At 38.3% G+C, this 24,531-nt stretch overlaps 1 protein-coding gene across 1 annotated transcript in view; it reads left to right on the forward strand.

Moving 5' to 3' along the window:
* FIG4 (FIG4 phosphoinositide 5-phosphatase) overlaps window positions 1–24,531 on the forward strand; it is a 127,146-nt gene that overhangs the window by 56,419 nt on the left and 46,196 nt on the right. The window contains exons 11-16 of the mRNA XM_025382429.1: window positions 7,673–7,806; window positions 9,563–9,679; window positions 11,422–11,467; window positions 12,499–12,647; window positions 14,212–14,378; window positions 23,856–23,994. Coding sequence (XP_025238214.1) covers window positions 7,673–7,806; window positions 9,563–9,679; window positions 11,422–11,467; window positions 12,499–12,647; window positions 14,212–14,378; window positions 23,856–23,994 — 752 coding nt within the window. The remainder of the gene's footprint in view (window positions 1–7,672; window positions 7,807–9,562; window positions 9,680–11,421; window positions 11,468–12,498; window positions 12,648–14,211; window positions 14,379–23,855; window positions 23,995–24,531) is intronic.

Raw genomic sequence — 24,531 nt, forward strand, 5'->3', positions numbered from 1 at the left:
GTAAGATGAGGATGGAAAAATTGTCCGTTAGTGTTAGCATCATGGAGGGCACTGATTGAAGTGGACCGAGTGTGGGATAACAGTGAGAAAGTGGGAGCAGTAAGTATTGTACTCTTCCCCCAATAGGAGTACCCAGTAAAAGATGGCATTTTTATTTTTTAAAAGAGATCATACCGATACGTTTAAAAGCCTGTGGGGAGGATACATTTGAAAGGGAGAGTTGTCTGACACAGGAGAGAAAAGGAATGATCTGTGATTTCATGTACTTAAGAAAGTAGGAAATTATGAAATCTGAAGCATACATGGTAGAATTATTATTTTATTTTTGAGACAGGGTCCTGCTCTGTCACCTAGGCTGGAGTGCAGTGGCAAGATCATAGCTCACTGCAACCTTGAACTCCTGGCCTTAAGTAATCCTCCCACCTCAGTCTCCCAAAAGTGCTGGGATTACAGTCATGAACCATGGCACCTGACTGCAATTATTTTAATGAAGAGACAGAGAATAGTAAGGGTTCGGGCATGTGTGTATTTGTGAGCATGCACATTCCATTCTGATGGCTTTAATTTCTCCTTAAGGTAGGAGGAATGATCATGCTGAGAGTGGAGGTTTGAAGGGAGTGGAGAAGGTTTAAGTCTTGTGTACATAAGAGGGTAAGTTGACTAGAAACCTGCAGGAAGTACCAAGAGCCAATTTCAAGTTGGTAATCATGATTTCTTAAATGGAATCATTTTACTATTGCCTGCCTTCTTCCAGCAGGCTTGTGAATGAGTATAAGCACAGGTAAAATAGTAATTGGGTTTATTTAGTTTCATCAGACAGGTGTGACATAAAAAGACAGGATTTTGACAATATTGTGATTGAAGTGGAACATGAAATCTGAGCCAAATAAGGACAGGGCTAAAAGAACAGGGCTGCTGGAGAAAGTGGAGATGTCAGTGGATTGCGGTCCTCACAAGGTGGGGTATTTAAAGCAAGCAATGTGGAAATAAAAGAGGTCACGAATAAGAAATGTTGAAGAAAGAGCAGCCTGTGATAATGAATTGGTCTAAGATGTGAGAGTGGGAATGGGGATTTAAAGTGGAAAAGGAGGTGGAGATACTGAAAGTCACCCAGTGTATTAGTCTGTTTTCACGCTACTGATAAAGACATACCTGAGCCTGGGTAATGTATAAAGAAAAGGAAGTTTAATGGATTTACAGTTCCCTGTGGCTGGGGAGGCCTCACAATCATATCAGAAAGCAAAAGACACATGTTACATGGTGGCAGACAAGAAAGAATGAAAACCAAGCAAAAAGAGAAACCCCTTATAAAATTATCAGCCCTCGTGAGACTTACTCACTACCATAAGAACAGTATGGGGGAGACCACCCCCATGATTCAGTTATCTCCCACCAGGCCCCTCCCACAACATGTGGGAATTATGGGAGCTACAATTCAAGATGAGATTTGGGTGGGGACACAGCCAAACCATATCACCCAGGAGGGAGGCAAAGCTTTGGGTGGGGAAGAGAGAGTTTCCAGGAGAGGACTGTATAACTACATGCATGGGCTCAAAGGGGGTGTGTGTGTGTGTGTGTGTGTGTGTGTGTGTGTGTGTGTGTGTGTTTTAAATCAAGAGTGTGGAGGAATATGTCCCCAAACTGGCAGCTAGGGGAGAAGAGTGAAACAGTGAGGCAGTCAGCTTCATTTCTTCCTGTGTTGCTCTTTGTAATTGCATCGCACTAGGGATTGACTTTGTAAAATAAATCATTCAGGTGTTAAATAATCATTTTCTAGACATTTGTTCATATTAATTCAGAAGTTTCATATTCACGTCTCTCTCCATATCAACTCAGAATAATATAAGGTGGATAATCTCTAACCTCAATCTAATATTAAACAGTAGCTATAGTATATACATAAGTGAAAATTTAAAATATAAAAACTTTAGTGAAAATGCTCATGGACACTTTTCCAGTAAATGTATAGAAAATAAGATATTGTTAGTATGGAAATAAATTATTGCTAAAGTATTAAATTATAAAGTGTTACTGGATTAGAAACCTAGATTTAAATTAGTGGATTTAGTTAGAGCACGACCCTGCCTCACTAATAAAATAAGATAAAATAAGTTCATGTTTTACAGAGTTCGTATAGTGTGGTTGAAAAGCTGTCATTAAATGGAGGTTCAGGTCTACAATGCTTGAAATAATTCTCTATTAATTGTACACACTCAAAAAATACTATCATATACATGTGATTATAATGTATTCTTTGCCAGGTATCTCACATGCACTTTTATTTTTTTGATTATTTAAAGATCGGTCAGTGGATTTTAAAATTGTACTTGTTTATTGTTCCACTGCAGTAAAAATCCTGACAATGACTAGAAGTTAGCTACAGAAAGTATTTGGAGATTAAGTTGCTGTTTCATGGAATAGGAAAGTATTTTGTTGTTTATAGCACTAGTTTTATTCATAGGATTAAAGAAGATGTTTATTCAAGTCACTTGGTAGAAGACCTTATTAATTGTGATTAAAGAGCCAAAGAATACATGTGTGTACAGAATGATACCTAGGGGATTCTCATTCTTTATTCTACCACCATATGAAGAAGATAATCAAGTGAAATGCTTTTTGTGATTTCATTTTTCTTTTACCCTGTGTTGTGAACTTCTTCCCATTTGTGAAAGTTTGAGGCACTGGTTGAAAGACAGTTTGCAGCAATCCGTGTGCCTTCAGTGCTGCTACTGTATCAACAGGAGGCCAACTTACGATCAAGTATAATTGTACATCAGAGGTTTTTAATCTGTGGGCCATGCATGGCTGTTAGGGGGATCTTGGAATCTTTTGAAATGATATGCAGCTGGATGTGGTGGCTCATGCCTATAATCCCAGTGACTTGGGAAACTGAGGCGGGAGGCTTGCACAAGACCAGGAGTCTGAGAGCAGCCTGGGCAGCCTAGGAGACCCAGTCTCTACAAAAAAATTGTTTTTCAATTAGTTAGGCATGATGCACACCTGTAGTCCCAGCTACTTGGAGGCTGAAGTGGGAGGATCACTTGAGTCCAGAAGTTCCAGGATGCAGTGAGCTATGATTGCACCACTGCATTCCAGCCTGGGTGACAGAGTGAGACCCTGTCTCTTTATAAAAAAAGAAAGAAAAAAAATGATATGCAAAATCGCTTGTGTATGCAAAGTTTTCCTTTACTTGTTAGGGGTCTGTGGCTCTAAAGAGGTTGACTAACAACCCACTAACACTAATCCTCTATGGACAGAGAATGCATACAGCAGATTCTTCATACAGAGATGAACAAAGGTTGCTCAAACATTTCCTCTCCATCCCACAAAATGTCAGATTTGATATAAGCATTTCAAGAAGATTTTGTTTCCCTAGTTGATTTTAAATGCTTTTGAGAAAAATTTCAGGTATATAATTTTCTCATATATATAAATAAGCAAAATTTATTTTCATCCTAAAATTTAACACTGTTCTTAATTCTTATCTAATTATTTCATTTGATGTATTCAGCTGTGCCCAATAGCTACCCCTTTTTGTTTCTACAGTAGTTATCTAATTAAATTCATAGCAATTGAAAAGTAATCTCCATGATTGAAAACAGCAGTCTAATTTTGATGCCAACAATAGTGCCTTAACACCATTTCAGTCTCACTATTGTAGAATTAATTGTTTTTCTTTGTTTCTAAGTGAAGGCTTGATGGGGGTAATAATGAAAATGGCAAATTTTTATAGGGTACTTCCTATATGCCAGCTGTTCTATAGAAACTCGCCATGCTCTGCTGCTGGATTTGGTTTGCCAGTATTTTATTGAGGATTTTCACCTCAATGTTCATCAGGGATATTGGCCTGAAATTTTCTTTTTTGTTGTGTCTCTGCCAGGTTTTGGTATCAAGATGATGCTGGCCTCATAAAATGAGTTAGGGAGGAGTCCCTCTTTTTCTAATGTTTGGAATAGTTTCAGAAGGAATGATACCAGCTCCTCTTTGTACCTCTGGTAGAATTTAGCTGTGAATCTGTCTGGTACTGGGTTTTCTTTGGTTGGTAGGCTATTAATTATTGCCTCAATTTCAGAACTTGTTATTGATTTATTCAGAGATTCGACCTCTTCCTGGTTTAGTCTTGGGAGGGTGTATGCGTCCAGGGATTTATCCATTTCTTCTGGATTTTCTAGTTTATTTGCATAGAGATGTTTTAAGTATTCCCTGATGATAGTTTGTATTTCTGTGGGATCAGTGATGATCTCTCTTTAACATTTTTTATTGTGTGTCTATTTGATTCTTCTCTCTTTTTTTCTTTATTAGTGTGGCTAGTGGTCTATCTATTTTGTTAGTCTTTTCAAAAAAAAAAAAAAAAAAAGCAACTCCTGGATTCACTGATTTTTTGAAGGGTTTTTCATGTCTCTATCTCCTTCAGTTCTGCTCTGATCTTAGTTATTTCTTGTCTTCTGCTAGCTTTTGAATTTGTTTGCTCTGCCACCACCAAGTCGGCTTCATCCCTGGGGTGCAAGGCTGGTTTAACATATGCAAATCAATAAACGTAATCCATCTCATAAACAGAACCAATGACAAAAACCACATGATTACCTCAGTAGATGCAGAAAAGGCCTGCGATAAAATTCAACACCCATTCATGCTAAAAACTCTCAATTAGGTGCTGATGGAACATATCTCAAAAAAATAAGAGCTATTTATAACAAACCCACAGCCAATATCACACTGAATGGGCAAAAGCTGGAAGCATTCTCTTTGAAAATCGGCACAAGACAAGGATGCTCCCTCTCACCACTCCTATTCAATATAGTATTGGAAGTTCTGGCCAGAGCAATCAGGCAAGAGAAAGAAATAAAGGGTATTCAAATAGGAAGATAGGAAGTCAAGTTGTCTCTGTTTGCAGAGGACATGATTATATATTTAGAAAACTCCATAGTCTCAGCCCAAAAACTCCTTAAGCTGATAAGCAACTTCAGCAAAGTCTCAGGATAAAAAATCAATGTGCAAAAATCACAAGCATTCCTATACACCAACAATAGGCAAACAGAGAGCCAAATGATGAATGAACTCCTGTTCAAAATTGCTACAAAGAGAATAAAATACCTAAAAATACAATTTACAAGGGATGTGAAGGACCTCTTCAAGGAGAACTACAAACCACTGCCCAAGGAAATAGGAGAGGACACAAACAGATGGAAAAACATTCCATGTTAATTGATAGGAAGAATCGATATTGTGAAAATGGCCATACTGCCCAAAGGAATTTATAGGTTCAGTGCTATCCCCATCAAGCTACCATTGAGTTTCTTCACAGAATTAGAAAAAACTACTTTAAATTTCATATGGAACCAAAAAAGAGCCTGTATAGCCACAACAATCTTAAGCAAAAAGAACAAAGCTGGAGGCATCATGCTACCTGACTTCAAACTATACTACAAGGCTACAGTAACCAAAACAGCATGGTACTGGTACCAAAACAGATATATAGACCAATGGAACAGAACGGAGGCCTCAGCAATAACACCATACATTTACACATCTGATCTTTGACAAACCTGACAAAAACAAGCAATGGGGAAAAGATTCCCTATTTAATAAATGGTGCTGGGAAAACTGGCTAGCCATATGCTGGAAACTGAAACTGGACCCTTTCTTTATACCTTATACAAAAAATTAACTCCAGATGGATTAAACACTTAAATTTAAGAACTAAAACCATAAAAGCCCTAGAAGGAAACCTAGACAGTACCATTCAGGACATAGGCATGGGCAAAGACTTCATGACTAAAACACCAAAAGTAATGGCAACAAAAGCTAAAATGGACAAATGGGATCTAATTAAACTAAAGAGCTTCTGCACAGTAAAAAAAAAAAAAAAAAAACAAAACAAAAAAAAAACTATCGTCAGAGTGACCAGGCAACCTACAGAATGGGAGAAAATAGTTGCAATCTATCCATCTCACAAAGGGCTAGTATCTAGAATCTACAAGGAACTTAAATTTACAAGAAAAGAAAAAACTCATCAAAAAGTAGGCAAAGGATATGAACAGACACTTCTCAAAAGAAGACATTTATGTGCAGCCAACAAACATATGTAAAAAGGCTTATCATCACTGATCATTAGAGAAATGCAAATCAAAACCACAATGAGATACCATCACCATCTCATGCCAATTAGAATGGCGATCATTTAAAAGTCAGGAAACAACTGATGCTGGAGAGAATGTGAAGTAGGAATGCTTTTACACTGTTGGTGGGAGTGTAAATTAGTTCAACCATTGTGGAAGACATTGTGGTGATTCCTCAAGGATCTAGAACCAGAAATACCATTTGACTCAGCAATCCCATTACTGGGTATGTACCCAAAGGATTATAAATCATTCCACTATAAAGACACATGCATATATATGTTTATTGCAACACTATTCATAATAGCAAAGACTTGAAGCCAACCCAAACGCCCATCAGTGATAGACTGGATAAAGAAAATGTGGCACATACACACTGTGGAATACTATGCAGCCATAAAAAAGGATGAGTTCATGTCCTTGGCAGGGACATGGATGAAGCTGGAAACCATCACCCTCAGCAAACTTAACACAGGAACAGAAAACCAAACACTGCATGTTCTCACTCATAAGTGGGAACTGAACAATAAGAACACATGGACACAGAGAGGGAAACAGCACACACCGGGGCCTATCAGGGGATTGGGGGCTAGAGGAGGGTTAGCATTAGGAAAAATACCTAATGTAGATATCAGGCTGATGGATACAACAAACCACCATGGCACGTGTATACCTATGTAACAAACCTGCACATTCTGCACATGTATCCCAGAACTTAAAGTAAAACAAAACAAAACAAAAAAAGCTCACAATGCTCTATCTCATTTATGTCTCACATTAATGTTGTGAGGAAGATACTGTTGTTACCCCATTTTATAGATGAAAAAAATGGAGGTGTAGGGAAATTGAGAACATTGCTGAAGGCCACATGGCTAGTGAGTGACAGAGTCAGCACTCCAACCACAGAGCTGTACAATAAAGTACTAGCTTGTCTTGAATAAGAGGCAGTGCAGTGTCTAACTAAAGAGATACCCCAGGCAAGGAGGCAGAAACCAAGGTTTAGTTCCATGAGTGCCTCTCAACCACAATTCATTCAACCACAGTGTAAAAAGAAAAAGAAATACCTGTCTTGGTTATCCCACAGAGTATTTGCAAGTCTACTTTAAGAAGTCCTGTGAAGGCTGTGGAGCTGCTTTCTGCTGTGCTAGTTTAGGAATTGTTCATCCAGACCAGTTGATTTCTTTCTGACCTTCAGCTGGCTAAAGTTGGGGTCTCCCTTTTTCTGGTCCTTGGGAGGGATCTCCTCTGTCAGAGTTGGGTGTGGAGTGTGTGGGCCATGGCCCATGGGGGGTAAGCTGGGTTTCTCAGGATGCAGGGAGGGTACCAGGAAGAAACCTGATCTCCTTGAATCTTTAAAGCTCATTATCTGTTCACTTTAATGCAATGGAGCATTTATTTCTTTGTGTTTTTATTATTTCTGATTATTGTAGCTAGGTTTCATTTTAGTATATTTAAGACTTGGATTTTTTGTCTTAGCTTAAAAGTAAACATGTTGAGCCTTTCTTCTGATTTAAGGGAATTGAAACACTGAAAATGTTTAATTTTTGATGAAGGAACGAGAGAAAAGAAAGCATGAAAGAATTCTGAGTGAAGAACTTGTTGCTGCTGTGACCTATCTCAACCAGTTTTTGCCTCCTGAGCATACTATTGTTTATATTCCCTGGGACATGGCCAAGTATACCAAAAGGTGAATGATACTCTTCTGCCTGGCTATGATTGTTTGCTTTTCTTATAATGAGAAACAACAGAAAGCTGACCTCTGTGGTAAAGTAAATTTTACCCTGTTAATTTCTTTCATGAACCTGTTGAGGGGTTGTTTTGAGTACATCAATAAACTAACCAAACTTTTTTTTTTTTAATTTCATCTATCCATCTATTTATCTATCTATCTATCTATCTATCTATCTATCTATCTATCTATCTATCTATTTATTTATTTTGCCTATTGTGGATACCATTTGCAACTTGTTTGAAATATCTAGTCGTTTCAGAACATTTCTACCACTATTCCTTGAAGGCATTAGTTTTACTTTTTTCTGTATCATCTGTCTCACTATTTTAACACTTTCTCAGATGTCACTCGTGGATGAACCTGTGGTAATTCCTGACTGTATATAGTAGATCCAGACTCCCTAGTGTAGTGTCAAAGCCTCATCATCTGGTTGGCTTCAGAATGTGATCACTTTTTATTTATCCCAAGGGCTGTTCTCTTCCAGAAAACTGAATCTTCATGCTCTGCCACAAATGTAGCAGCCAAAGTCCTATCCTAAGCCTCCATTCCTATTCTTCACCCTCCCTGGAATGCTTTCCCACCTCTCTTTTATCTTTCAAGATCTGATTCAAAACTCATCTCTTCTAAGGAACTTACTTTTGTTAAATCTTGCATTGTCTTTTTGTTCACTTACTGCACAATCGTACAAGCTCTAGGTTTACTTAAGGTCTTATTTTTTTAAATGTTACTATATCGTTTTGTACTTATTGTACTTTTTTCTAAATCATTTTATACAGTTAGATACACACACCCTTTCCCAGAGTATAAGTTTGGTTACAAGTTGTTGCCATTCATATTATTTTTTTATTATTTTTTAAACATAGTCTTGCTCTGTCGTCTAGGCTGGAGTGCAGTGATACGATCTCAGCTTATTGCAGACTCTGCCTCCTGGGTTCAAGTGATTCGCCTGCCTCAGCCTCCTGAGTAGCTGGGACTACAGTCATGCACCACCGTGCCTGGCTAATTTCATTTTTGTTTTTGTTTTTTTTGAGACAGAGTCTCGCTCTGTTTCCCAGGCTGGAGTGCAGTGGCACAATCTCAGCTCACTGCAAGCTCCACCTCCCGGGTTCACGCCATTCTTCTGCCTCCTGAGTAGCTAGGACTACAGGTGCCTGCCACCACGCCCAGCTAATTTTTTGTATTTTTAGTGGAGGCAGAGTTTCACCATGTTGGCCAGGCTGGTCTCAAACTCTTGACCTTAAGTGATCCACCTGCCTTGGCCTCCCAAAGTGCTGGGATTATAGGCCTGAGCCACTGTACCCAGCTGCCATTCATATTATTTTCCAGTTTTTTCTTCTCTGCCACCTGCACTGTGCACGGTGCTCTTTTCACAGCCATTTTATGAATGTATTTTGACTTGACAACTCTTGAGGAGTGAAAGGCTTTGGAGAAAGCTCAGGCAGGGATGTTATATGCCAAGATTAAGGATCACCAATATTTGATATTAAGTTACAGGTCTTTGTGTCTCTTTCACATCAAATGTTGCTGGTTACTGAGTACACATTATATTCCAGACATTGTTATATGTTTCTATCAAGTACCAGCCAAGAGATTTAAAAAATTACATCCTTAAATATCATTGCTATAGACTTTACTGGCTTTAGATATAAGGATAAATATATATTAAAACTTGGCTTCTTCTCACTTTTCTCATTCTTCCTCCTCTCCTCAGCAAGCTGTGTAATGTTCTTGATCGACTGAATGTGATTGCAGAAAGTGTGGTGAAGAAAACAGGTTTCTTTGTAAACCGCCCTGATTCCTACTGTAGCATCTTGCGGCCAGATGAAAAGTATGTATGGTATTTTAAAACTTATAATAAATCATGATTTTTGCTTTTATGGGTATTCTGAATATGAGCAGTTTGTACTACTTGGAAATTGGATGAATTTTGTCCTGGGGAAGGCACACTGCTCACATGACTGAGTACTGACTGTTCACTGGGGCATGGGAATTCCTTTGTTGGTTACTTACATACCTTGAGATGTAAGCCATGGGATCTGTATCTCTTGCTGCATAGAACAAATGTTACATAAAATAATTCTGTAAGTAAAATTTTCAACAGTGAACTCTATTTTTCAGTATTGAATAGAAACAGACTTTTTTTCTTATAGATTACATACTAACATTTTTATAAAAATAGTATTTATTTTTGTATTATGGTTATTCGCTCACAAATCTTTCATTACTATTTTGGGAGCTTCTTCAGATCAAGGATTTATGCTTTATCTTTTAAGAAACCAATACTATATATTTCTGGCATTTTATTTTCAGTTAATGTAGTTAACTACAATGATAAGACAACAGAAAAGAACTAACTACTAGTGTAATGTCTTTGGAAGTAATCCCTTTGTTATAGTTTGCATTGTTTGCACTTGTTTGTTGTTTGAATTTTAGGGTAACCATGACAGGGGTCCCCCAAGACCAACTCCCAGATTCAGTAATTCACTAGGATAACTGAAAGGACTCAGCTTATTGTATTCTGGCTATAATTTATTATGGTGAAAGGGTATAAAATGACGTTAACAAAGGGAAAAGGCAAAATGGGCAAAGTCCAGAGGAAACCAGGCACAAGCTTCCAGAGTCTTCTCCTCAGTGGAGTCACACAGAACACACTTAATTCCCCCAAGAAACAGGTTGTGAAGCATGGATGAAATGTTGCCAGCCAAGGAAGCATGTTGGAGACTTTATTTTTTTACTGGAGGTTGGTCACATAGGTAGCCTCTGCCTGGCATATGCCAAAATTCTTGACTTCCAGAGGGAAAGAAGGTATTCGGGAAAAACCATATTATTTCTACAAACCATTTCAGCACAGTGAGTCACTCTTATCAGTTCTGGGAATGTTGGAAACCCTCCTGAAATCTAAGTTCCCAGACATTGGCCAAGGGTCAACCTTATAAGCAGGACTTTCTGAGGATAGCAGTTAGGCCTATTAGGTTAACTCTTTTCTGCACAGCACCTTCTTTTAAATAATTAAAATATTAACATAATCTATAGTATTTCATAACAAAACATATTCCTATGTATTCATTGCACATGGAGAAAATAAGTAGTCTCTAAAAGGAAATCTGCAAAACGAACCAAAGAAATATAACAAAGCCTCCATGAATAAAAGCTGGGGGAGGTAGAAAATCGTAATATTGAGTTGGGAAGGCTAAGGCTTGGAAGATTTTATTAGAAAGATGCTCTACGATTGTTACTCATGTGTATAGTGACCCAACAGGAAGTGGGTTTGAATGAAAGCAAGGGAGATTTTGGTTGAGCATGGGTAACAAAAAATGCCAGAGTGGGCACTCGGGCAAATTAAAATGCCCCTTTCCTGGACTCTCTTTGAGGAGAGTGTGGTAAGCAGTCCGCCTCAGTCATTTGCATGTTCACTTACCTGAAAAAATGAGAGTAGGCAGGATCAGCTGATTTTTCAGGAGCCTTCAGCTCTATTAGTTTAATTCCATGATTCTTAACAACGAGCTGGTACCGAAAATAAATATTTATTTTGCCATTAACTTTTTAAAAAGTGTTTATTTTTAAACATAGGTGGAATGAACTAGGAGGATGTGTGATTCCCACTGGTCGCCTGCAGGTATACACAATATTATATTCATAATGAACAGAATCTGTATCCATTGTATACTGTACGTTTTCTGTAAGCATTCATGTAGAGACCTGTATCTTATTTAATGCAGAATTATTATTTGAGAATGATTGTTGAAAGTCTTACTTCTAGTCTTTAATGCTTATGAAAAATGTGTAGCTGGCTGGGCGCGATGGCTCACACCTGTAATCCCAACACTTTGGGAGGCCAGGGCGGGTGGATCATAAGATCAGGAGATCGAAACCATCCTGGCTAACATGGTCAAACCCTGTCTCTACTGAAAATACAAAAAATTATCCGGGCGTGGTGGAATGCACCTCTAGTCCCAGCTACTCGGGAGGCTGAGGCAGGAGAATCACTTGAATCTGGGAGACAGAGGTTGCAGTGAGCCGAGATCGTGCCACTGCACTCCAGCCTGGGTGACAGAGCAAGACTCTGTCTCAAAAAAAAAAAGAAAAGCAAAAAAAGAAAAATGTGCAAATGAAATAATATGGCCTATGGATTTTTTTCTGTGTATTAAATTTTATTCCTGGAAATAGAAACACAAGCAGGAACATGAAAAGAACAAATTAGAGTGACTTTGGAAAAGAAACCAAGCATATGTAGTATATATGTTAACTATGCTTTAACAATGATATGGTCCTAACCACTGAATATTTAGGTTGTATAATGAGGAGATATGTCAGAAAAAAGCCCATATTTTGCTAATTGGTACATGTGGAAATTGTTAGCTATTTGTTTTATTTTGTTAAACTAACAAAGTAAATTCAAATATAGGCCAGAAGATTTAATGATGCTGTTCCAGCAACGTAAGTGAGCAGCATATATAACCTTATGCAACTTTAAACATGTTCTTCATTATTTTGACTTTACATAAAATTGAATAGTATTTGTTCAAGAGTAACACCCGCCCATAGACCTTTTTTTTTTTTTTTTTTTTTGCTTCTTAAATCTAAAGTAGTATGGAAGTTCTTTGGTGATGGAATAATGATTGAAAATCTTAAGGTATTTCTCTTTAGACTGGCATCCTTCGAACCAACTGTGTGGACTGTTTAGATCGCACCAACACAGCACAGTTTATGGTGGGAAAATGTGCTCTGGCCTATCAGCTGTATTCATTGGGACTGATCGACAAACCTAATCTACAGTTTGATACAGATGCAGTTAGGTAAGTCTTACTTTTTGCTATTTGAATGCTGATAATAGCGGAAGGCAAACCTGGTTAATAATAAGATTTTTTTAATGAAAGTGTTTCTACTTTTAGCTTCTCAAAAATTGTGTTGCTAGAAAACATTATTCAAACTAATTCTGTTTTTCTTATATTTTCTTCTAGTAGTTTTATAGTTTTTGGTCTTATGTTTAAGTCTTTAATCTGTCTTGAGTTGATTTTTGTATACGACAAGAGACAGTGGTTCAGTTTCATTCTTCTGCATATGAATATCCAGTTTTCCCAGCACCCATTTGTTGAAGAGGGTGTCCTTTCCGCAGTGGATGTTGGTGTCTTAGAATAAATATTTCTATTAAAAATTTGTGTATTCTTGCCATGGTTTGGGCTTTGGGTTTTTCTTTTGTTGTTGTTTTTGCTTGTGTTAATTATGAATAAACACTACATTCTTTAGATAGATTCAAAGTGCTTAGACAAACTAGTGGGTGTTGTTTTAAAACAAATCCAGATGGCATTTTCAAAAAAAGTACTGTGTCTTCATACATACTAAAAATCTGAGATGTATAAAAGATTGATTCTTCATTAAGGATTACTATTTCTTCACTGTCTATTGCATCTGTGGCAGTCCATGAAGTATTATTTTTTGAAAATACAATTAATGATAGCTGATAGTGGTCATCGGAAATTGTCATAAAGGCTCAGCTAAGGAAAGTAATCAGTTTACAAATGGCCACACCAACAGATATCACTGCACTGGAAATATTAACAGACACTTGAAGAAACACAGGTTTCAAAAGTACATATCTAAGAAAGCATATGATTTGTTAGTCTGCTGTGATCTGAATGTTTGTGTCTTCCCTAAGTTCATATGTTGAAATCCTCACCCCCAAAGGGATGGTATTAAGAGGTGGGACCTTTGGGAAATGAGTAGAGCTGAGAGGAACCCTCATGACTGGTACTAGTATCCTTATTATAAAAAAGACTGAAGAGAGCTAGCTAGCCTCTTCCATCATGTGAGGACACAGTGAGAAGACCATCTGTGATCTAGGAAATGGGCCTTCACCAGACACCACATCTACCAGCTCCTTGATCTTATACTTCCCAGCCTCCAGAAATGTGAGAAATGTTTGCTGTTTCTAAGCCACCCAGTTTATGGTGTCTTGTTGCAGCAGCTTGAAGGGACTGACACTGTGACAGGAGCATATTCTTTTTTCAAAGGCAATTCAGAGAGCACAGTACATTCTGTCATGGGAGGTGAATTGCTCTGGCAGGCTGCAGAAAGTTAGGAGTCTTTACAAGTATGGTTAGAAACAGCCTGGTCTGGCTTTGGTGGGTTATGTTTTTGGTGCCCCTGCTTCCATTTTAGTGTTTTCTATAGCTTTGGTGTTTACTGGAATATCACTCTAAAATATATTAGCATTGCATTTAGTTTCAAGATGTTGAAGAATCTAACTTGAAAGGCTCAGAAGAATTTTTAGAGTATAAGACTTGTTTGGAGTTTGGCTAAGTGAATAACTTGTGCTTTGATTTTGGTGAAATTCTTTAATGCGAGTTTTTCTTTTTTTAGGTTATTTGAGGAACTCTATGAAGATCATGGTGATACCCTATCCCTTCAGTATGGTGGTTCTCAACTTGTTCATCGTGTGAAAACCTACAGAAAGATAGCACCATGGACCCAGCACTCAAAAGACATCATGCAAACCCTGTCTAGATATTACAGCAACGCTTTTTCAGGTAATTCTGAAGTAATAGCTATTTTAAAGACTTACTCTGAAGTGCATTTTTTATACATTTTTTAAAGCTATCTGGCTAAGTAAAATTAAAATTAAATGTTTTAAAAGTTTAAATAAAACAGTCTGTCACTTAGAAGGTGCTCAGTAAATGTTTGTCCAATAAATGAATGAATAAACATTTGTATTTTAAATAGAACACTTTTGCATTTTGGCACCCATAATTAGAGTTTTTATATAATGCAACACACTTTAATTCCTTGGCTTCTGTCTCTTTCTATTTTTCTGCTTGCAGTATATAGATAAAATTTTTTGAGGGTGTTGAGTCATTTTTTTAAATAGGGTTCAAAGTCTCGACAATTGTCTAAGAGTGTAAATATCACTGAATTTTTTAAATGTCAACTAGAAACAAATTGTGATATTAGCACTAAATTATACTCATTAAATTCTACTGTTTTATGACTTGTGAATACTACATGTAACAGGGTGTTAAAATGGTGCTTTTCCTGCCTCCATGCTGATGGAATTGCCAATACAATAGGTATCACAGACCAAAGTGATTGTGAGGCAAACCCCCGTGCACAGAATTTATGAAGGAATTTCATGAGTCTGCAGCCCTTGTATCAGATTAAGGATAGGAAAGTCCACAGAATACGGAGAAGAAGATTAATAAAGAGGTCCTTGGGAGTGAACTATTACCTGCAATAACACCCACCCTCAGTGAAAAGAGAGTGGGCTTCAACAGGACTCTGGGTGAGCTTGACATGGTATCCTGCTATTGAAGAGACCCAGCATGTAGGTCTTGTACTGTTGTACAGCAGATCTGAAGCAGAGGGATGGGCTGAGGAGAGTGTGCCACATTGGGAACTGTCTGCATTCCTCCAGTTGGGTGGGCCAAAGGATACTTGAGGGTTGACTGGTAACCAGATGTGGGCCTTATGGAGGAGGGTGCCATGGAGTTCGCCTGGGTCCTGGCCAGTAAGGCCCTTGGAAGACCTAGCAGCAAGATCCAGGAAGTAAACACTGGATACCTAAGGAGCTAAGGAAGGAGTTACAAGAAACTGCCTGATAAAAGGGAATTGTAAGAGAATCCTAGTGCTGGCAGTTTCAGAAGCATCTGGGAAAGCATCCATAAGAGTCAGCTGTCCACATTTTCTAGGCCCAGAGAGATTGCAAAGCTCATCTCTTATGCTCCTGTCCAACTGTATTAGTTTTCTGTGCTGTGTAACAAATGACTATAAATGTAGCAGCTTAAAACAGCACATATGCATTATCTCACAATTTCTGTGCATCAGAAATTTATGCACAACTTAATTGGGTCCCCTGCTTAGGGTCTCTCAAGGCTGCCTTTGAGAAAGAACCACTTCTCATCCCACATGTTGGCAGAATTCAGTTCCTTGTGGCTGTAGGACTCATAGCAGCGTGCTTCTTCACAGCTGACAATAGGATTAGTGTGCTAGCAAGACTGAGTCTTATAAATGTAATGTAATAATGGGAGTGACAACCCATCATCTTTGTCATATTTTGGCCGGAAGCAAATCATAGGTGTCCCTGCCCACACACACGGGGGAAATCCACTCCATTTCCTAGGGCTGCTGTATCACAACAGCACAAACTAGTGGCTCAAAACAATAGAAATGTATTGTCTTGCAGTTCTGGAGGCTAGAAGTCTGAAATCTAAGTGTTGACAGGGCCATGCTCCCTCTGAAAACCCAGAGAGGAGAATCCTCACCGGCTACTTCTGTCATGTGCTAACATGTACATATCCCTCAGGGTGTATATCACCATGAAAAAGGGCATCTGCTCTTTTGCCCTCTCCTGTCATCATTGTCCCTGTAATAGGGGTCATTATTGACACTTAAGGATCAAGTAATGTGCTTTTTTTTGAGACGGAGTCTCGCTCTGTCGCCAGGCTGGAGTGCAGTGCCGCAATCTCGGCTCACTGCAACCTCTGCCTCCCGGATTCAGGTGATTCTCCTGCCTCAGCCTCCTGAGTGTAATGTGCTTTGTAATAAGACTAGAGGACAGACAGAATGACTGTGTAGCTGTCCATGTTTAAAAAAGAAAGGAGTAATATAAAAGATAAAGATAGTTATGAGAAAATAATGTGCACAAATGGAAAGGTAAGGCAAAATTATGCACAACTGAAAGAGGAACTACTATGAAAGGAATGATTTTATGAATAATGTGGCTAAAACAGGCTTCTTTATTTTAAGAAGCATGGTGTCATTGGGATGTACAACTTATTTTTAAATTACAATGGGTATTATATAATGGTGACAATATAGAACAATTTTCTTTAAACCACTCAAGACAACTTTGCAAAACTTAGTAAGTCTTCTCATGTTATGCTTCTGGGCTAGGCAGGAACATACTGATTAAGTAGACTTTAAAAAAAAAAAAAAAAGCGCTGGGTGCAATGGCTCACACTTGTAATCCTGCACTTTGGGAGACAAAGGCAGGAGGATTGCTTGAGCCCAGGAGTTTGAGACCAGCCTGGGCAATATAGTGAGATCCCATCTCTACAATGAATATATAAATTAATCAGGCATGGTAATGCACACCTGTAGTCCCAGCTATGTGGAAGGCTAAGGGCAGAGGATCCCTTGAGCCCAGGAGTTCGAGGCTGCAGTGAACTATGATCATGCCACTGTACTCTAGCCTAGGTGACAGAGTGAGACTCTCTCTCAAAAAACAAGCAAGCAAAAGCAACTAGAATAGTGAAATTATATTGTTAGGAATTTTACCCTTGGTTTATGTGGACGGATTGATGCTATGTGGGCAACTCACCTGACCCTTTTTTCTATTTATTTTATTTATTTATCTCTTTATTTACTGTTCTTGAGGCTTCACATGCTAGCATGCATGTTTGTCTAGGAAGCACCTTTTAGTGTTTAATGTAACTAGTTACATAGGCAGTTGGAGGATGCTTTACAGGGAACGCATAGGTATCTCTTCAGATGTTAGGGAGAGCTTTTAATTCCCTTAAGGGCCTTGCTAAGCTCTTTCTATTTTTTTTTTAAATGCAAATTTTGTAAGCCTGGATTTTCTTGCTGAAGCTGGTTGAATTTAAATCCTATTATAAAAAAAAGATAAGAAACCTACAGCAGTTAATAATAGACCTGCTGTATATATATATGTGTGTGTGTATATATATATAGGCCTAACATAAATATATACACCCACATGCGTGTGCATAATTTAAATGTAGTGAATGTGTATATGCATGCATGGAGGGGAATCATGTTCTCAACAGGGATCTAAAGAGAAAAGCTCCCAAGGTGTGTTAGGCCGTTTTTGCGTTACTATAAAGAAATACCTGAGACTGATTAATTTTATAAAGAAGAGAGGTTTAATTGGCCCACGATTTTGCAGGCTGTACGGGAAACATGGTGCCATTATCTTCTCGGCTCCTGCGGGGGTGCCTCGGGGAACTTTTAATCCTGGCAGAAGAAGGGGGAGCAGGTGTCTCACTGGCAAGGGGTGAGAGGAAGGAGGTGCCACACACTTTTAAACAACCAGATCTCTTGAGAACTCACTCACTATCACAAGGAGTGCACCAACCCAAACACCTTCCACCAGACTCCATCTCCAACATTGTGGATTAGATTTCAACACCAGAGTTCAGCAGAGACAAATGTCCAAATTATATCACAGTGTCAGGACTTCAAAGCTTACCGCGCGTGGAAAACAGTGATCCCAGAAGATGGTGCTGAGATGGCTTCACCTGGCATTATGCTAGTACTCTAAAGGACTGCCAGCAGTTTCTTCCCCTTTCTGCTCACTGCTGAAAGAGGGACATCAAAGGGAACATGCTGAGAACATTTTAATTTATCAAGAATAGTGAGATAGCCTTCTGAGATCATCCTTCAAACAGCAGATTGTGAGTGAATAAGCTGTATTTGGCAACAGCAGAAATAAAACAGTTGGAAAAATGTTTTGTTTTAATAACATTTGTTTTAATACCCTTGGTAACTCTTGTTAAAGCCCAACACTTCACCTCTCCTGCAACCAAAGCAGTTATACATGGCAAGAGAAAAGTTTGTAACTTATTACTCTTAGTTTAAACAGACTACAGTTCTCCGAAGGACAGCTGACTGTCCTGTGACATTTCCATAGTAAGTTCATTCTTCCACTCTCCAAAATGACCATTTCATAACTTGTCCTCCTCCTTAAACCTACAACACCTCAGTCTCAGCTGATGACTTTGCTTCATGCTTCAGTGAGAAAATAAGTTATGAGAAGGGAACTTACTCTAATTCTTACCATCAAATGCAGAGGCCGTCGTTTTCTGCTCCCATAGTTTCTACCCTATATTGTATTACAGTGCTTGTGGTGGCCCTGCTCCATCTGAAGCCAAGCCTTGTCTTTTTCTTTGACTCCCATGCCTTCTTGTGTTCCCTAACTATATGCTCGTTGGTGTACATCATCAGTTTCTCCCTCTGTAGTGCATCATTGCCATTAACATAAAAGCATACCTTAGCGTTTTCCATCTACCCTTTCCAGCTATTCCTAATCCCACATCCCCCTCCAGCCACAGTCCTATTTTCCTGCTCTCATGAGCAAAACCTCTTGAAAGGGTTTTCTCCACCCTGTTCTCTCCACATGCTCCACTTGACAACTGCCCTGCCATGACACTGAAACTGTGCTTGTCCAGGTTACCAACAATCCCCACATTGCCAAATCTAATGTTTACTCTTCTGACTCCATCTTACTCAACCTTTCAACAACTTTCATCACAGTTGACCACTTCCTCTTTCTTGAACTTCACTCTGTGAGATCTCTCAGTGGGATATTGAGATCTCCCCCAATAGGAGAGAGTCTCAGTCTCTTATTGACTTCCCTTGCCCTGTTGCTAAACCCTTCTTTTTTCCAGTTTTGTCTTAGGGGTATCACATTTAGCTTTTGACCACCATGCATTTGACACTATTTTTATCTCTAACTTTAACTTCTCATGAACTCCAGACTCATTTATCTAAATGTCTGCCTAGCATCTCCTCTGGGATATTGAATTAGTTTTTTTGTTTTCTGGTTGTTTTTTTTTTTTTCTTTTTTGAGACAGAATTTTGCTCTTGTTGCCCAGGATGGAGTGCAATGGCGTAATCTCGGCTCACCGCAACCTCTGCTTCCTGGGTTCAAGAGACTCCCCTGCCTCAGCCTTCCAAGTAGGTGGGATTACAAGCATGTGCCACCACGCTCAGCTAATTTTGTATTTTTAGTAGAGACAGGGTTTCTCCATGTCGGTCAGGCTGGTCTTGAACTCCTGACCTCAGGTGATCTGCCTGCCTCGGCCTCCCAAAGTGTTGGGATTACAGGAGTGAGCCACCATGCCCGGCCATTGAATTAGTTTTTATCATTGCCATGACAAATTACTACAAACTCAGTGGTTTAAAACAATACCCATTATCTTAGAGTTTCTGAGGACCAGAAACCTACGGACACAGCATTACTGAGCTGTATTCTCTGCTTAGGGTCTCACAAGTCTCAAGTAAAAATGATGTCACATGACATTAAAATCAAGTCAAAATGTCAGCTGACCTGGGCTCTTATCTGGAGGCTTCCTGGCTCATTCTCATTGTTGGCAGAATTCCATGCAGCTATTGGACCGATGTCCCATGTCCTTGCTGGCAGTTGGCTGAGGGTCACTCTCAGTTCCTAGAGGCTGCTGCGTTTCTTGGCTTGTGGCCTGCTCTATTTTAAAGCCTACCACAGTGCACCAAATACATCTTGTGCTTCAAATCTCTGCCTTCCTCTTCAGCCTCGAAAGGATTAATGTGATTACAGTAGACCCAACCAGATGAGTTAGGATTTTTCTATCTTGCAGTTGATGATGAGTAACCTTAATTACATCTGCAGAGTCCTTTTTGCCATGTAGTAGAAAATATTCATGGTATGATACTAGGGAGCAAAGGTCTTAGGGGCCAGATTTCTTCCTACCACAGATATCTAACAAAATCACAAATTTACCATTTCTGAGACAGAAACTCTTGACTGTGTCTCAAGTCCGTTTCTCTACTTATTTTTTCTACTTTAATACTCATTGATCAATTCAGAAAACCTAGGAATTCTCCCTGCATTATTTCTTTTCCTCATCACTGTTCCCCAATCCCATCTGTCAACAAATATTGTTGGTTATACCTCCAAAATTATGTGTTCCGTGTTTCATCCCTACTTCTGACATACTGGTCCACACAGCCACAGCCACCCACTGTTAATCTGGATGACTGCAGGGGTTTGTTGTTGTTGTTTGTTTGTTTGAGTGAGGTCTTACCCTGCCGCCCACATTGGAGTGCAGTGGTGCTATCACAGCTTACTGCAGCGTTGACTTCCCAGACTCAAGTGATTTTCCCACCTCAGCCTCCTGAGTAGCTGGGACCACACCCATCTAATATTTATTTATTTATTTATTTATATTTTTTTGTAGAGACAGGGTCTCCCTATGTTGCCCAGGCTGGTTCCTACCTCCTGGGCTCAAGTGATCCTCCCTCTTTCCAGCCTTCCAAGTAGCTGGGACTATAGGCATGTGCAACCATGCCCAGCTCACATTTTTTTATTATTTTTGTAGAGACGGAGTCTCCCTGTGTTCCCCAGGCTGGTGTCAATCTTGTGATCTCAAGCAATCTGCCTGCCTCAGCCTCCCAAAGTGCTGGGATTACAGGCATGAGCCTCCATGCCTGGCCATTTTTTTTCAAATACTAAAGTAATATATGTTAATTATACAAAGTACAGAATGGCTCACAAATAAATCATATGATCCCTACCTTCCAGAGATAGCCACTTGTATATTTTGGAGAACATGATCCTTCTGGTTTTACTATACCTGTAATTTATAACCTGCTTTTGCTCCTTTAGATAATGTAGTGAATCTTTATAACCTTATTCTTCTATAACATGATTTTTAGTAGCCTTACGGTATTCTATCTTTGAGAAGCATCATAATTTAGGTATTTGCTTTGTACATTTAGAGTCGTTCTAAACAAACATGTTTGAACATATACCTTTTTTCATATTTTGATCTTATGAAAAGTTCAGAAGCAAATGTATTAGGTCAGAGGGTAAAAATAATTTTTAGGGCTTAAAATATCTATTTATATATTATATAGATACATATTTGCCAAATTGCCTTTCAGAAAGGATGTAACAGTTAATGTTCCCCTTGGCAGAGTTATGGGAGTGCCTATTTTGAAATGTATTTGACAACTTAACAGGCAGAAAATGGTATGTTGTTCTAATTTGCATTATTTGATAACTAGCGAAGTTGGGTTTTTATATATCCATTGGCTGTTTCTGTTCCTTTTGAAGTGTGTGTATCAGTTTTTCTATTAGGGGTTAATTTGTGTCTCTCCTACATTTAGTTGGTATTTATTTCAATGTCTGATGTGAGGTAGGGATCTGACATCATTGTCCCTTCCCCCTCCACCCCAATACTATTGTACTGTTTATTGAATAATACTTCCTTTCACTGCTGATTTCAGAGGCCACCGTATCATAAACTTAGTATTAGAATAAGAGCTATTTCAGTTCAAAAGTGATTTTTTCTCTAATTAAAAAGAATTGTTATATTTAAACCTGATCTATTTAAATATAGTGAGTGGTAAAGTTGGCTAATGTTTAACCTGTTTGAATGGTATTTGAATGGCGCATATTCTTTTTTCCCTTAAAGCGCAATTAAACATAAAAGTGGCTAATCATTTTGCTGTCTTGTTATCCACAACCACAGAGAGCCTACCAGTTTTAAACCCTTGTTCATATCCAGAGTACCACCATCTTCCTGGAGGTAATTGTTTTATTTGCAGTCAGAAGTAGCCAGGAGAAGATCCTTGGGCTCGTTAGGGCTCACTTATATCTCAAGCTTAGTAAGTGACGATAAACATCATACATGTATTTTAAGTTGCAGCAGCAGTACTTCTAAGAAGTCTTCTTTATGATCCTTTGAAAGAATGTTCTTTTTTTGGCTATGTTTCTCACATCTTACATTTTACCGTACTTGCTAAAAATTAAAGGTAACTCCTGTTAAAGGATGAAAGAAACTCCTAGAAAACATGGCTGAAAAGTGGAAAGCTTCTCTAGATTATATTAAGATATTTTGAGGTACTATGTGAAATGAACTATTAAGTGCTATTAAGGCTATTTAAGAAGCATAAAGAATGTAATTGCCATAAGAGCAACATGTTTACTTTTGTATTATGTAAAGAGGGTACAAATTGGGGCAGTAATGTATGCATTATTTAATGCTTGATGTTTTCTCTCAACAAGTGCAAAGAAAGTCCCCAAATGTGCTCAGCACATAAACATGTCTCTTTTTATGTATTACTTTTAGCCCAAAAGGTAAGTGCTGTTTTAATGGAATGCTTCCTGTCTAATATATGAAATACATGTTTGATGTACTGTATTTCGTACTTCAGTCATTTAGTTTTGCCGTAATGATCAAATAACCCAATGAGAACAATGCTGCTAATTTCAGGTGTATCTTGTTCACTATAACTGTTGGAAGAAAATTGATTTTATAATAATGTTACCTTGCTCCAAATGCAGTCATTTCTACTGTGCTATCTTTTTAGTTCTATGCTCATTTTTGGAAAGAGGTTATTATTTATATTGTGGATGTCTGCCACAAACTGGAATATACAGGACTCTGAGACAAGAATGGAAAGAAGGAAATAAGGAGAAAGAATGAAGGACACTAGGGAGGAGAATGTAGAATGGGAAGGGTGGTTCATGAGACCACTTCAGTGCATATTATCATTTTTACCAAAAGATAATTAGGAAAAGGAAGAGGAAGTAAAACATACACACCGTCAGTTTTGTTATTTCATAGTATAGTTTAAAAGATAATTTTGGAATGCTCAAATAGTTAGAATGAGGCTGTTATCATATGCCTTCTCTGCCTTCATTTTCAACCGCAAAAGAGAATGGGCCAGGCTCACAGCTGACAGGGACAAAATATGTTGTAAACATTGTCTCTGTTAAAGAAAGGGAGAGTATCTTTTCAAGGATTAAAAGTGGAGACAATGCAACTGACTTGTTCAAAGTTGTACAACAGAATATGGATAGAAATTGGGTCATTTTATTAGTCTCTGAAGTCTCTGCTTGTCTTTGCAATAAAGTGAAGATACATTTACTTCAGGTAAAATAACAAATGGTGAGGATATATTTTCATTTTAAAAATAAAATTGCTATCTAAGGTATTTACTCTCTGAGTTCTTAAAGATGTTTAAGTGTCTCCAAATTCAACAAGCAGTTTATGTTCGCTATCATCTATGTGTTTTCTAAGAGCTATGGAACAAAGAGGAAACATTTTGCAGCAAGATTTTAATTCTGCGCCAAATCTTGGTAACTCATGTATGTGTGTATGAAGTACTCGTATTTGTATGTATTTGAAGTATAAATACTACTTTTGTACCACTATCCTCCTAAGAAAATATTATCGAGTTATATACATCAGTAATTGATTTTCTGAAATATATATTTTGCTTTTTAGATGCTGATAGACAAGATTCCATTAATCTCTTCCTGGGAGTTTTCCATCCCACTGAAGGGAAACCTCATCTCTGGGAACTCCCAACAGATTTTTATTTGCATCACAAAAATACCATGAGACTTTTGCCAACAAGAAGAAGGTATTTTTCTTCCTAGTCTGTAATATAAACTCCCATTTGGTGTTGTTTGGAATATGAGATACTTTTCATCTTGAGAAATCATAGGCTAGTCAGTTTTATTTTATTTTTTAAAATTTTTTAATTTTTTTGTGGGTATGAAATAGGTGTATATATTTATGGGGTACATGAGATGTTTTGATACAGGCATGCAATGGGAAGGAAGCACATCATGGAGAATGGGGTATCCATCCTCCCATGCATAAAGCAGTCAGTTTGGCCACATGCTTGCCATGAGTTCAGTACTGTTGATGTCCTGAAGTAGGTTGGGGAAAATGTGGTTAGCAATTGTTGTTTTGCATTTTCTCTAAGATATGAAGTTTCAGACCTTCATTGTTGAACAGAAGTTGTAGCTCCACTAAAGCAAACCAACAGTATCATCTTTGAGTGTTTCCTACAAACTTGAAACTCTCAAGGACTCTAAGATGCAGAGTCAGTCTTAGATTTTTCAAGTGTGACAGCTAAGCAGCTTGTACCTTGTAATTCCAATATTCTCTCCTC

This window comes from Theropithecus gelada, chromosome 4 (genome assembly GCF_003255815.1).
Source record: "Theropithecus gelada isolate Dixy chromosome 4, Tgel_1.0, whole genome shotgun sequence".
Taxonomy (NCBI): Eukaryota; Metazoa; Chordata; class Mammalia; order Primates; family Cercopithecidae; genus Theropithecus; species Theropithecus gelada.